The sequence below is a fragment of the Narcine bancroftii genome, chromosome 6 (assembly GCF_036971445.1).
Source record: "Narcine bancroftii isolate sNarBan1 chromosome 6, sNarBan1.hap1, whole genome shotgun sequence".
In the NCBI taxonomy this organism is placed as follows: Eukaryota; Metazoa; Chordata; class Chondrichthyes; order Torpediniformes; family Narcinidae; genus Narcine; species Narcine bancroftii.
Window position 1 is genome coordinate 225260675 of NC_091474.1, and position 15539 is coordinate 225276213.

At 44.9% G+C, this 15539-nt stretch overlaps 1 protein-coding gene across 3 annotated transcripts in view; it reads right to left on the reverse strand.

Moving 5' to 3' along the window:
- Positions 1-1612: 1612 nt before the first annotated feature.
- The window catches only part of ppil6 (peptidylprolyl isomerase (cyclophilin)-like 6), a 69860-nt gene continuing 55933 nt past the window's right edge, over positions 1613-15539 (reverse strand). For all 3 annotated transcript variants that reach the window (XM_069887584.1, XM_069887582.1, XM_069887583.1), the window contains exons 6-8: positions 14708-14764; positions 13298-13433; positions 1613-1801 (exon numbers count right to left, since the gene is read on the reverse strand). In XM_069887584.1, coding sequence (XP_069743685.1) covers positions 1690-1801; positions 13298-13433; positions 14708-14764 — 305 coding nt within the window. In that variant the 3' untranslated portion in view covers positions 1613-1689. The remainder of the gene's footprint in view (positions 1802-13297; positions 13434-14707; positions 14765-15539) is intronic.

Sequence of the window (15539 nt, forward strand, 5' to 3'; positions counted from 1 at the left end):
GTGGTAGAACTACTGTTAACATTGTTTGTCCATGTATGGCTGGCCCGCTCCTTGCTGATTGTACCTGTGGCTCCTCCCCCTTGATTACCCTAATAAAGGCGGCAACACCATAACCCCTCCCCCAGAACAAGCTCTGGTGTTGAGTCGGCAACCTGAGACGTGCCTTCTGTTTATGATAATAAAAGCCTATCAATCAGGTAACTACTAGTCTTTGGAGTTATTGATAGCACATCAATAAAATATAGAACATTCATAAATATAATTTATAAATCATATTCTTACTTCACCCATTTAATGTTTTTCTCTTTCTCTTAATCCAATCAGTTTAACTTTAGCTGATTGGTTGATTTGACAGCTGTTCTCATGATTCCCATGAGAAAACTGACATCCAACCATTTCAGGAGGTAAACAGGATAATCTGCAAATGTTGGGATCTAGTCTAATACCAAAAAGTGCTGGAGAAATTCAGCAGGTCATGCAACAGGTCATAGGATGCAAAAGGCAATTGACATTTTAGTCCTTAGCCCTTCATCAGGAGTGTCCAACCATCTTATGTTTTGCACATTACTCCAGTCTATCTCTACAGTATGATTACTTCACCAAAGAGACTCTACTTGAAAACTATTTAAGCAGTTGTAATGATCTTCAGGACACTCCGAGGTCTATTTTAATTTAATTTTAAGACTCTTCTGGCCCCTGAAACCCATGCCACCTAATTAAGCTACTAACCCCCATATGTTTTTGAAGGAGGGAGGAAAATGAAGCACCTGAAGAAAACCCATGTAGGTCATGGGGAGAACGCACAAATTTCTTACAGACATCAGCAGATTCAAACCCGGGTCGCTTGAATTATCATAGGGTTGTGCTAACCACTATGTCTACTGTGCCAACTATAGAGAGTTTAAACGTGCATTGCTCTGGTCATGATCCATGACATTTGGTTATGGATCACAATTACTCCATGACCAAATGTCAGTATAACCCCTAATTAAATAAAACAACCATAAAGTAATATGTCCTGGCTAGGACGGTAAGCAGTAGATCAGCTCTTAGACTTCCAGACTGATATGATGGTTCAGTTATAGCAATCCAGATTTTCCTACAATCCCTTTGCGGTGATACAACCTCTGGACTGTTGGTGACTGCCTGCGTCTGTATGCACACCTGCGGTGCCTACTGCAGGGGGAAAACCATTGAACCTGCGGGGAGGAAACCTGAGAGACTGGCTCCACCTATTCCCTGCCAACCACCGAACCCATATAAAGGCTCAGGCCGCTCCTTGGGCAGGAGCAGAGCACGTGGAGTCAGAAAGGGTAACCTTGTGTGCAAGTTTTAAGCTAATTAAAGCCCGTAGTACAGCCTTTCATTGTTTGTGCCTGTTTGTTCGCCCTGCAGCGCACCACATCCTTTGTGGAGCCAATGCTTCATTGCCTGAAGCAAGATCCTTAATGTGAGGCACAGGTCTCTATCCAAAAACTGAGTCTTAATCAAACAAACTGTTCATCTGTAAAATCAGCATTCAGTAAATTGCAATCTATGATTGCTCGAGATTTCCCTCATCATTAATGGCATCAAATTTTAATATTCTTAATAATACCACAAAAAGTAAACATTATATGGTGCAAGAAAATTTTATTGAGGATAACTTGAAATAGATGGTATTTAGATGTAGCAAAAGAGCAATAAAGTTTATGGAGAATAGCAACCACAGTCTGTAATTTTACATTCCACAGTTGGTCTCTCATTATATGTGGGAACTGCTTCCAGTTTATTAAGAACTTCTGTACCTGCTATCAGGTGCCTGTCAAAAAAAGAAAAAAAAAGATAAAGAACCAAGTCAAGTAAGGTCATTGAAGAAAAGAAAATCAATACTTGAATGATTTGGTATCTGAAGATATTTGAAAAAATATCCCTCAATGTACAGAGGAGAAACTTCTTGTTGAAAAAACACTTCTTCTTTTCACTTTTAGTCATAAATGTCCATCAATTTTTCTTGGTTTGGTTGCTCTGTGTACAAGATGGCTTTCCCCTGGAATTTTTCTGTCTTTGTGTGTATGATCCTATACCAAGACCAATATATTTTTCATGACATAGAAACTTAGTGGATGGAGACTATTCTGGTGCACAGAGGATTCCCAACAGACGCACTCACTGACCTATTTCCCTGTAACCTGTTCTCTCTCATACGCCCATCAGCCTCTCTGATTCTCCTGCTGTCCACATACAACAGGCACAATTTACAATCACCGATTAACCTCATTGATTAACATATCATCACATCTTTGGGATATGGGAGAAAATTGGAGTATCAGAGAAACACTACACAGGAAGGATGTGAAAACTCCACTGGACTTCACGCAAGATCAGGATTAAAAACTCCATCACTTGAACTTTGCAGGGAGCAACAGGATTACACCACTGTGCCATTATCCTCACTTGAGTTTATCCCACAATTTACCTCAAGAAGCCTAACCTAATTCCAGTGGTAAACCCTTAAAAATCACAAAATATCTATGCCAAGAAATTAGATTAATTTGCACTTGTTTTTGGGCATGAATTGAAAAGTTTTGTGCCTTAATACGATTTGAATTTTTGACATTGGGCAGTTGGACTGGGGACTTCTGGTAACAATTAACTCTTACAGCGTTGTATTTTGCACATGATGACTTGATCAATGTGCACAATACAATGAGCTGAAACTAGTGAGCTGTAGTGTGCACTACAGCAGAGAGTGGAAGAATGACACACTCGATGCAGTCTTAGTCAAGACTGCTTATTGCTCTCCCTGTCCTTGCTTACATTGGCCCAGTTCCTGATGCTAGGCCTGGTTTTCCTGCTGTTGCCAGCGGAAGTGACTTCAACAGTGTTCCAGCCACTGATTGGTCGGCGTTCCTGCTGTGTGGGCTGTCGGCCAGGAAGAAAGGCCATTAGCCTGTGCGAGCTTTGCAAGATTGCCATGTTCATTTTGTGTATTGGGTCACCTCCCGGGTAGCAGACCACTACATATACCACACCCCCCCCCCCAGCCCCCAGTGCTGTACTTTGATTTTGGCAGCCTGCATGGTGACCGGTGTAGTGATGTAATGTTTCATGCTGACTGCTTGCTATTGGTTATGACTGTAGATTGGCTCCACCCTACTGGTATAACAGATGGTGCAACTTATCCCACTGGTCAGTAGAGGTGGCTTCCTCTGTTAATAAAAGCCTATAGAATGATATGTTTGGTCCTTGCTTATGGCATATCAACCGGTTGGCTAGTGTCCATGTGTGCTGGTTTGAGGCGGTCAATAGTGAATGTCTCCTCCTTACTGTCAATATCCAGCACGCATGTGGATACTTTGTGTCTGGTCACTCGGTAGGGTCCCTTGTACAGTCACTGCAGAAGCGTACAGTGCACTTCCCATTGCACAAAGACGTAATTGCGTGTCTTTAGATCTTTGGGGACGAATGTTTTGGGTTGGCTGTGTGGTGAGGCTATGTCTGGGCTAGGGTGCCTAGTCGCTTCTGTAGTTTTCCAACATCGCTGCTAGTGGCTCTTCTAAGAACTCTCCTGGGATAACTAAGGGCCAGCCATATATTATTTCTGCCGCCGAGGCGTTCAAGCCCTCTTTTGGTGCGGTGCGGATACCCAGGAGGACCCACAGTAGTTCGCTTGTCCAATGCGGTCCCTTGGGCTGAGCCCTCAGAGCCGCCTTCAGATGTCTGTGGAACAGCTCCACCAACCTGTTGGCCTGGGGATGATATACAGTTGTGTGGTGGAGTTGAGTTCCCAGAAGGTTAGCCAATGCTGCCCAGAGCCCAGAGGTGAATGGCGCACCCCTATATAAAGTCATGTGCTCTGGGACTCTGAACCTTGCTATCCAGGTGTTGATCAAGGCTCTGGCACTGTTTCTGCCAATGAGACTGCTTCTGGCCATCTTGTGAAGTGATCGACCGTTGTCAAAAAGTATCTTCCCGCCTGGGAGACCGGCAGCTATCCTACAATGTCTTTGTAGACGTGGCTGAACCTTCGTCGTACTAGTGTTAGGTAAAAACATCATGAGCTGGGAATGTAGAGGGAGTCACCCAGTGCTGGGCTGTAACAAGATGCAGTTGTGACCTTGTACTCTCAAGATAAGAGTGGGGATGACAAATTGATGTGCAGGAGGCTAGCAGAGAGGGACAGCAACAGTTTATTCATTGGACAATGTATCATGGAATGATGTTTTTACCTAACACTAGCTCGAAGGTTTGGGGTGTGCCTTGATGTGTGTCTGTACCTTCGACGCCTAGCAGAGTGGCCCATTGACTGACCTGCTTTCGGAAGCCATGCCAGATGAATCTGCTGGCTACCACCTTGACAGTGGTCTTGATGGCTGATGCGCCAAGTTTTGCACGGCATCGAAAATCTGCCATCTCCAGGCCAATGGTGACACTCTCTAGCCTGAGGCCTGAAACTGCTGTCCTGTATGTAGGAATCTCGGGCTCTGTCTGCTGCGCCTTGGCCAGGGCCACGTAATCTATCCCCTGGGACAGGGTCCGGATGGATTGGATCGCTGGTCAAGACAGTGCGTCGACCACTACGTTGGCCTTCCCGGCGATATGTTCAATGTCCGTGGTAAGACAGGTGCCTTTGCTGCCTGGCCAACCACAGGTCCAACAATTTATTCAAGGTGAAGGTTAATGGCTTGCGGTCTGTGAAAACCTTAAATTGCCTCCCCTCCAAAAATGCCGGACCACAAGGTACAGTGCCAAGAGTTCACAGTCGAAGCCGTTATATTTAAATTCAGGTGGCTGGAGGTGTCTGCTAAAGAACACCAGGGGCTACCACTGCCCTTCAATCAACTGTTCGAGTCCATCCCCGACTGTGTTGGAGGCGTCTACTGTGAGGGCAGTCAGGGCATATATCCTGGGGTTTACCAGAAGCGTAGCATTAGCCAGTGTGTCTTTTGCCTTCTGAAATGTCTCCAATAATTCCCTGTCCCAGGTGACCTCTTTTATCTTCCCCACCATTAGTGGAAATAAGGGGTGCATGATGCTGGCTGCCACCAGTTTGAAGTGGTGGTAAAAATTGATCATACCGGCAAATTCCAGGAGGCCCTTCACCATGTGGGGCCTGATGCCCTCTACCTTTTCAGGCAGGGGTGTCACCCAGTGTTTGTTGATTCTGTGGCCCAAGAAGTCTATTGTTTCTAGTGTGAACTGACATTTGGCCAGTTTGATTATAAGGCCAAAGTCGCTCAGGCGGGTGCACAATTGTCTTAGATGGGCCACATGTTATTTGTGATTGTGGCTGGCTATCAGGATGTCGTCCAGATAAATGAATGCAAACCTGAGGTCCCAGCCCACCATGTCCATTAGCTTCTGGAAGGTCTGGACTGCATTTTTGAGCCAAAAGGCATTTGTAAGAACTCAATCAGCCCAAAGGGGGTGATAATAGCAGTTTTAAGGATGTCATAGGGGTGAACTTGGATCTGATGATAGCCCCAGTTGAGGTTGACCTTCAAGAATATCCTCACCCTCTTTAGGTTCACGGTGAAATCCTGTATATGAGGCACTGGATACCTGGCGGGTGTGGTGGCTTCATTGAGGCAGCAGTAGTCTCCACATGGCCTCCACCCTCAGACTTCCTTTGATACCATGTGCAAAGAGAAGGCCCAGGGACTGTCGGAATGCCGCACGATCGTCAGCTCCTCCATCTTTTTAAACTCTTCTTTTGCGAGGTTGTTTCTCGGGAGGAAGGCGGGGGCCCTCTGTCAGGATGTGGTGCCATACCCTCTGCTTGGGCTCGGCTGAGGTAAACTGTGGCACTACAATGGAAGGGAATTCCACCAGGATGCACGTGAATTCACTGTCAGACACCATGATGGAGTCAAGGTGGGGGGCTGGTAACTTAGCTTCACTCAGGAAGAAAGTCTAGAAAGTCCTGGTGTGCCGTCCTTTGAGGCCCACGAGCAGACAGTGGGCCTAGTCAGCTCCCAGGAGCGGCTGTGCCACCGCCACCAGTGTGAAAGTCCAAGTGAAGCGGATGTTGCCAAAGTGGAGTGGGATGGTGTGGGTGCCAGGATTGAAGATCTTATTTTTAAATGCATACAGTAGAGGAATAGTCGAGGTAGATCATTTTACAGTGCAACTGGAAATTGGCATGTATGACATGGGAATTACTGAGTTTTGGCTGAAATAAAATCACAGCAGGGAGCTAAATATCCAAGGATACATCAAAAGGACAGACAGGTAGGGGGTGGCTTTGTTGCTAAGTAATGGAATTAAATCCTTGAAAAGAAGAGACATAGGTTCAGAAGATAGAGATACCTATGGGTAGAGTTAAGAAAATGCAAGGGTGAAAATACCCTGATGGGAGTTTTTTTATGAGTACATACACACACAAACATCCAAACAGAAGCCAGGAGGTGATATATAAATTACCATGGAAGATAGAAAAGACATGGAATGAAGTGATTAGCATATGAGGAATGTTTAAAGGCTCTTGGTCTGTACTCTTGGTCTGGTCAGAAGAACAAGGGGAACCTCATAGGAGCATTCTGAATGTTGGACAGAGTAAATATGGCAAAGTTGTTTCCTATGACAGGGGAGTCTAGGACAAGAGGATAACTTCAGGAATGAAGGCTGCCTATTTAAAACCAGAGATGTCGTGAGAGAGAGATGAACCTCTGAAATTTGTTATAAAGTTGTGGGGTGTAATTAAGGCAGTGGTTGATAGGTGTCTAAATAGTTGGGGTATGAAAAGTGATGGGGAGAAGGCGGGGGATGGGGCTGAGAATGGATCAGTTCATGATGGAATGGACTCAATGGGCCAAATAGCCTATTTTTTTCCTATTTCTCATGGTCTAAAGCACAAGACAAATTCACCCCAAGGATGAAGAAGTGTTCTAAAGGGAGGATGTGGCAACCACTGCTGACAAGGGAAGTCAAAAACCACATAAAAGTAAAAGAGAGCATACAATTGAGCAAAAATGATTGGGAAGCTAGAGGATTGGGACACTTTGAAAAGCAACTAAAAAAAGCAAGAGAAAAAATGAAATACAAAGGTAAGCTAGCTAGCAACATGAAAGAGGATGTGAAAAGATTTTTCAGACATATAAAGAGCCAAAGAGAGGTGAGGGTAGACATTGGACTGATGGAAAATGACACTGGGGAGATAGTAATGGGAGCTAAGAAAAGAGTGGAGGAACTCATCAGTTCTTTGCAATGGTTTTTACTGTGGAAGATGCCAACATTATGCCAGAAATTTGAGAGTGTTGCAAAAGAAACATGCTGAGATGAGCAGGATTTCATTTCAAATGATGTACTAATTCAAAATCGCGCGCTTAAGAGGCCCACGCTTCCCAGCAACCCTTATGCCCTGCGGGGCAGAAGTGACGTCAGTTTCCGGGCTGAGGTTTTGCCCCACACTGAGAGTCCTTGTGAATGTCGCTGACTGCTGACCTGCCCAAGACCGCTGGAGCCAGTTCGCTTGCAGCATGGGTGAGCCGCCACATGAACACCCCCCCCCCCCACAGAACTGGCGATAGGAGGTGCAGAAACCGTAACCTGTACACTGTCCATTTTACGTGGCCGGCCTCGTCTCCTAGCAGGTGGCACTACAACTGGTCATTCAATATCCAGGTGTGCTGGTTTGAGACGGTCAATGGTAAAAGTCTCCTCCCAGCTACCAATGTCCAGAACATAGGTTGTCCTATTATGGAGCACCACCTTGAAGGGTCCTTTGTACAGCCAGTGCAGGGGTGGTCTGTGTGCTACTCGGCAAACAAAAACATGCTCACTCTGCTGCAGGTCATTGGGCATGAAGAAGGGCACTGCTCTGTGGTGGGATGTCAGTACTAGAGCCAGTCCCCAAACCTCTCCCAGAGCTTGGGCAGGACCTCTGTCAGTGTGTCCTCTTGGCCCCAGAGTCCGGGCACAAATTTGCCAGGTGCTGTGAGCCGGGAGCTATAAACCAGCTCAGCTGATAATGCTGCCAGGTCTTCCTTGGGTCCTGTGCAGATGGACAGTAGCACCAGGGGAGCTTGTCTACCCAGTTTAGTCCCTGGAGATGTGCCATCAGGGCTGATTTCAGGTGCCTGCTGGGTCCCAAGGAGCTGCGCCAGCGTGGACCATAGAGTCGAGGCGAACTGCACCCCCCTGTCTGAAGTGATGTGGGCAGGTAGCTTGAACCACACCACTCAGGTTTGCGAACAGAGTTCTGGCACTTCTCTGTAGTTGTGTCGGCAATTGGGACAGCTTCCAGCCACCTTGAGAACCTGTCTATCATTGTAAATAGGTACCTTGCTCCTCTCAAGACAGGCAGTGGGCCAATAATATCCACATGCATATGCTCGAACCTCCTATGCGTTGGCTGGAAAGGTTGCAGTGGTGCCCTTACGTGTCTTTGGATTTTGGAGGCATGACAATGAATGCACATCCTGGCCTAGTGCCCGACCTATTTGCGAAGGCTGTGTCACATGAACCGATCTGCAATCAGCTGGATGTTGGCCCAGATGGAAGGGTGGGCTAAACCTTGTAAGGCGTCAAAAACTTAGCATCACAAAGTGGTCGGGATGATGGCCCAAGTTTGCCCAGCGGACACCACAAAGGAGCTTTCTACCTCTGGGACTAATGGGTATGTCTTCAAGGTGGAGACTGGTGACTGCAGTTCGGTATGCTGGTACTTCACTGTCCACCTCTGTTGCGTCTCTGCTAATGCTGCAGTCCACCCCTGGAGACAGTGTGTGCACCGACTGGATAGATGTTCATGACAGTGCGTTGGCCACCATGTTGTTCTTTTCAGAGACATGTTTGATCGTGGTGGTGAATTTGGCTACGTACCACAGGTGGCGCTGCTGACGGGCTAACCACGAATTGGACACTTTGGCAAATGTGAAGGTGAGGGGCTTGTGATCTGTGAAGATTGTGAACTCTCTCCCTTCCAGGAAATACCTGAAGTGCCAGATGGCCAGGCACAGGGCCAGCAGTTCCCTGTCAAATGCACTGTACTTAATCTCTGGGGGGTCACAGATGTCAGCTGAAGAGAGCAAGCGGTTTCCACTGGCCTTCGATTAGCTGTTCAAGTACGCCACTGACTTACCCGGGGGTGGAGCAGAAGTGTGATGCCAGCTAGAGCATCTTTGGTCTGGTTGAAAGCTGCCGTCACCTCCTTCATACAGGCAATTATTTAAACTTTGCCAGACATCAAATCGAAAAGGGGGTGCATGAACCAGGCCATTGAGGGAATGAACCGGTGGTAAAAGTTAACCATCCTGACAAATTCCTGCAGGCCTTTGACTGTGTTGGGCCTGATATCCACTTTTACTGGCAGAGGAACAGCTCCATGACGGTTGATCTGGAGTCCCAAGAAGTTGATGGTGGGTAGGCTGAACTGGCACCTGACGAGGTTGATCATTAGGCCCTAGTCACTGAGATGGCGGCAGAGCAGGCATAGATGTGCAAGATGTTCTTTGCAGGAGTGGCTGGCTACCAGGATATCATCTAAGTAGAGGAACAGAAAGTCCAGATCCCATCCTACTGCGTCCATGAGGCACTGGAAGGACTGCATTGTGTTTTTAAGGCTGAACAGCATCTTAAGGAATTCGAACAGGGCAAACAGGGTAATGATGTGCGTCTTTGGAATATTATCTGGATGGACAGGGACCTGATGATACCCTCGAACCAAGTCAATCTTTGAAAAGATGTGTGCCCCATGCAGGTTGGCTGTGAAGTCCTGGATGTGCGGGAGTGGATATCTATTGGAGATGGTTGCGCCATTCAGCCTCCTGTAGTCACCACACAGCCTCCATCCTCCCATGGACTTGGGCACCATATAGAGTGGGGTGGCCCATTGGCTGTCCAAGCACCACATGATCCCCATCTCTTCCATTTTGTTAAAACTCCTCTCTTGCGAGCCAGAGCTTGTCTGGTGGTAGCCTGCGCACCTGGGTGTGCAGGGGGTGTCCCTTTGTGGGAATGTGGTGCATCATGCCATGTTTTTGGGCTGCTATGGAAAAATACAGCGTGTTGATGGATGGAAACTCTGACAACACCCTGGTGAACTCATCTGAATGCGTGACTGAGTCTAGGTGCGGAGCCGGCAATTTGGCCTTACCAAAGAAGGTCTGGAATATCTTTGCATTGACCAACCATTGTCCCACAAGCAAACAAGTCTGCACCCAGCAATGGTTGTGATACCAAGGTCAGCGTAAATTCCCATGTGAAGTGGCTGGAACCATATTGCAAGGGGATAATGCACATGCCGTAGCTGTGGATGGTGCTGCTGTTGGCTGCTGGGAGCTCTGGTTCAGTCCTTCTGATTCAGGTATTGTGGCTAGAAGGGGGAAGGATGCTGATTCCTGCTTCCATGACTACCAGGAATCTGTGCCCAGAATGTCTGTCCCAGTCATATAGGAAGCTATCACGGTGGCCAGCTGCCGTAGCCATCAGCGACAGCTGGTTCTTTTGTTTCCCTGGAACAAGCATTGTGGTCAGCATAGGTGGGTCCTGGATCCCCACTTTTGATGGTAAAAACACCAAGACTCAGAAATTTGGCATGGGTGTTCCAGGTTTTGCCAATGGGATGCGGTGTGGCTGGGCTTTCAACCATGATGCAGCACTAATCCCAATGCTAGCTGCCATTTTGTTTGGCGCATCACAGAGTGGCCATCTTTCATAGGTCAGAGAAGTCCTCGTTTGCTAGTAGGAGGCTGATGTCCCCTGGCATCTGCTCCAAAAATATCTGCTCGTAGTGTAGACATGGCTTATGGCTGTCTGCTAATGCGAGCATGTCACTCATCAAGGCTGAGAGTGCATGGTCACCCAGGCTGGCCATATGTAGTAACCGCATGGCCTGTTCACGGCATGAGAGGACGAATGTGCTGACCAACAGGGTCTTGAGTGCTTCATACTTGTCAGTCTCTGGGGCTGCTGAAGAAAGTCGATTACCTGCTGTTTCCTGGTCAACAGCAGCACCATGTAGTAGAATCTGGTCTCATCGGAGACAATGTTCCTGACCTGGAACTGGGCCTCTGCTTGTTGAAGCCAGACTGTGCTGAGTGGTCCAGAAAGCTGGCAGTTTAAGTGAAACTGCATTCTGAAGAGCCGAGTCGTTCACATTGTCCATGTTGATTGTGTCAGTTTTGTTGGGTCCAAATACCAATGTAGCTGGAATGCCACTGTGAGTGTAAGAAACACGCTGAAATGAGCAGAGTTTCAGTTTAACTGATTTACTAATTCAAAATTGCGTGCTTAAGAGGCCTGCGCTTCCCAGCGATCCTCATGCCCTGTGGGGTGGAAGTGACCTCAGCTGAGGCTTTGCCCCACACTGAGAGTCCTGTGAATGCCGCTGGCTGTGGATCCGGCCGCAACAGCTGAAGCCGGTTTGCTTGCCGTGTGGGTGCCACCACAGTGTCAAGGGGCAGAAGTGGGTGTCATCACTGTTCCTTAGGAGAAGGTGCTGCGGAACTTGAAGGTGAATAAATCATTTGAACCAGAGTTCTTAAAGAGATAGCTGAAGAGATTGTAGAGGCATAAGTAGTGATCTTTCAAGACTCACAAGATTCTGGAATGGTTCAAGAGGGCTGGAAAATTGCATTGCCACTCAACTCTTTAAGGAGGGAGGGAGGCAAAAGACAGGCTGGTTAGCCTGATTTGTGATTAAGGAATCTATTATTAAGGATGAAGAATGGGGGAGATCTCAAAGAAACTTATCGAATATTCAAATGATTTGATTGAGTGGATGTAGAGAGGATGTTTCCTATCGTGAATGGTGGCGAATCTGTGGAATTTATTGCCATGGACGGCTGGAATATTTAGACAAAGGTAGATAGATAGCTTCTTGATTAGGAAGGGAAATGAGGTTAGGGGGGGGGGGAGAAGGCAGGAGAATGGGCTTGAAAAAGATAGTAAATCAGACGTAATGGAATGGCGGGGCTGACTCAATGGATGCATTCCTCTAAAAGCCTTTCCTATCCTTGTACCTGTACAAATATCTTTTTAATATAATTTTCTATATATATCTACCACATCCTCTGGCAGCTCATTCCATATACCACCACTCTGGGTGAAAAAGTTGCCTGTTAGGTCCCTTTAAAATCTTCCCCCCTTCACCGTAAACCTTTGCCATCTAGCTTTAGACTCTCCTACCTTGGAAAGAAGAATGACGGTTTACCTTATCTATACCCAGCCTGGTTTTATAAACTAAAGTCACTCCTCAACCTCCTACACCCCAGGGAAAAAGTTACATCCTATCCATCCTCTTCTTATAACTCAAACCTTCCACTCCTGGTAACATCTTTTCTGCACTCTTTCCTGCCTTTCAGGACTCAGGCAGTTCAGTCAGGACTGAATGCTACCAAGCCACTTGATGATCAACATTGAAGACCTTCACCTTTTGTAAGTTCAGTGTCTTTGCTATTTTCAGTAGTTTATTCAAGTTTTAAGCACGAAGGAGCATTGATAATATTAGCTGAGGAAGTACGAGGTTTTCTGGTAGCTGAGATGGTGATGAGGGCTCAACTTTAACGTTTTTTAAAACTTTTTAACTAAAAAAAATAAAAAAAACTTTAACATTTGAGAAGAATTTGAATTTGGACAGGTATGGAGGGCAATGGATTGGGTGCAGGTCAGTGGGATTATACAAACAAAATGGTTCGGCACAGACTAGAAGGGCTAAAGGGGACTGTTTCTGTCCGCAGTAATGTGGAGGGAACCCAAAGAGCTATTCCTTCCTTTCTGCATACAGTTGTAGTGTCTTGGTCTTGCCAGTAGGGTAAAATGTATCCAGGGATTGTGATGAAGTAGTTCGGCACATTGTGTAAGATATGACTATGTCTGCAAGTTGCTTGACTAGTTAGAGGGAAACCTGTCACCAGATTGTGAAGGGGAGCTTGGAAGCTTGAGTGGGCTGGAAACGACAATGCCATATCTGAACTGAGCATTTAGGTTGATGCCAGGTGGTCTGCCTGGTTTTATTCCCTCTCTTTTTGAATAGTGGCATAATTAAAAGTGACTTGCTTGACCATTTCAGAAGGCATCTAAATGTTTGCATTATTGGGTAGTTCTGGAGGCCAAGAATGGTAGAAATCCTCCCCTGAGGATGTTAGTGAACTAGATATTTAATGTTAAAGAACAAGGATGCAGATTGAAGTTTTTCAAATCTAGTTTGGAATTTGACATTAAACAGTTCAATTGTTTTTCACCATGATTTAATTTCACCACAATATTTTCTCTTAAAAATGGTAAAACTCAATTTAAGATTATCTATGTAAATAATTATTCTACATTTTCTATTAAACCAATGATATTTAGACAGGAATAACAAGAAACCCACCCAAATGATACAAATCTGGTATTCATCCAAAGTGCTGGTTGAAGTGTGATGTAGAACTGGCTTGCATTAGTATGTGGTCCCTTGTTAGCCATTCCTAGGACTCCTCGCTTGCAGTGAGAGATTGCAAAGTTCTCATCTGATAATAGAAAGCACTTTTGTTAATGGTGGAAGTGATTCTTTTTTAAAAATTTTATTTGGGGACCTAGTGATATCAAGCATTCCATATTAGAATGTTTTCCTACTCTGTGGTCAATGGTCTATGAACAGAAATCTGAATGCCTCAACACAGAATTGTACTTAATTCATGCATATTTAAAATGACAGAATAAACTGTATTCGAAGCTCAAAAAGGGATTTTTTTTTCATGGAACTAATTTATATAACATCTAAACAGGTTCATTAAATTAATACCTTTGGCAGAATCAGTGCTAAACTTGCAAATAGTTGGGATCATTGTGCTTTCTATAAGAGCTGAATGAATTGCACATTTCTGCTTTACTTTGTGATGTTCATAATTAAATTTTAAATTTAGATATATAGCACGGTGACAGGCCCTTTTGGACCATTAGCTCTTGCCACCCAATTACCTTCAAATGACCTACAACCCCCACAAATTTTGAACAGTGGGAGGAAACCGGAGCACCCAGAGAGAACCCATGCAGACATGGGGAGAACATACAAATATCTGCAATGTATTCAAACACTTTGATCTAGTATAATAAAATGTCAATTGTAAAGGACTGTCTGTTTATATGTTGTTGATAAACTAACATCAATCACCTCATCTACAGTTTGTGAAAATGATTCACTTCATAGTATGTGCATTTTGGCTATATTCACATGATTGATTGGCCCAACACTTTTCTCCATCTTTTCATCTGCAATGTCACACCTTACCTCAGACAAGCTTTCCACTGGAGTAAAACGGACTCCAGGACAAGTGGGAAAGTGCTCAAAATATATCCTCTCCATCCAGAACCAATCACACTCCAAATTCAGCCACCAATTTGCTAATTCACAACTGGCTGAGTTCCTCCAGAATTTACTATGTGTTTTTTACTACACTTTCAAGATCTGAGCTCTAGGTCAAATTGACGTACATTTTGAGGTGTAGCCATTACCTCTGGGAGTGTGAGAGTTGTTGCTATCTGAGATCCACATAAAGATATAGAGATAAAAAAAGAAAGGAAAAGAGGGAAAGGATGATCCAATTAGATGAAGCAAGGATCTTGTGGATCACAGTCTATATAACCATATAACCATATAACCGTTTACAGCACGGAACATTCTGTGCTCATTCTGTGCTGTACTTCGATATAACTTTTACAGATTATGGTAATTGAATAGCTCAAACACTGCAGATAGAATATTTTTCATTAGCTTATGACTATCTCATTCCAATCTTTTTACCGTTAAATGTTTCTCCATAAATAGACACTCCACCGTCTCCTCTATTTGACGTAACACCTGTGGTTTCAGAAAAGAAAGAAATATGATTTTTTTAAAGAAATGTTTTAAAAGTTCCCCCAAAAAGTTTCAACATCATTATTTTATATGTATATATTTCTTCTGTATCACTGTACTTCTGGACTTAAGGTTACTGAAGCCTATTGCATTAAATGTCATATTACATGTATCTGACAGTTTTTGAACCGCCCTTACTCCCTGGCCCATCCATACACTGCAATACTTCAATCTCTCTCATCACCAACCACACCCTGCACTCTCCTATCCATTTCTCTCATCACCAACCACACCCTGCACTCACCCATCCATTTCATGTGCAAACAAAAAAAGGATAGGATACTTTTGTCCAGTGAAAAAAGTTAATTTGATGATCTTGTTCACAAAAGGCTTTTGAGGATGTGACTCCATTATGATATTCTGTAATTTTATATCAAATTGGAAGTAATGTGATTTACTAGAAGACTAAAAGGGCATGAGAGTCCAGAAAATTGAGAGATCTCATCGAAATTTACAAAAAATCTTAAAGGACACGACATATTGAACACAGGAAGGATGCTTCACCTGATTGAGGAGCAAGTCCTTGTTCACTTGAAGAGATCTGGAGGGTCAGCCATTCAAAACAAAGATCAGTAGATTTTTGGATAATAATGGAATTGAAGATTATGGTGCTAAGGTAGAGAATCAGCCATGACCTTGATGAATCATGGGGCAAGTTCGAAGAGACATATATTCTTATTTTTTTGCTTTCTGCCTTCTTGGGTTTGATGATGTTGTT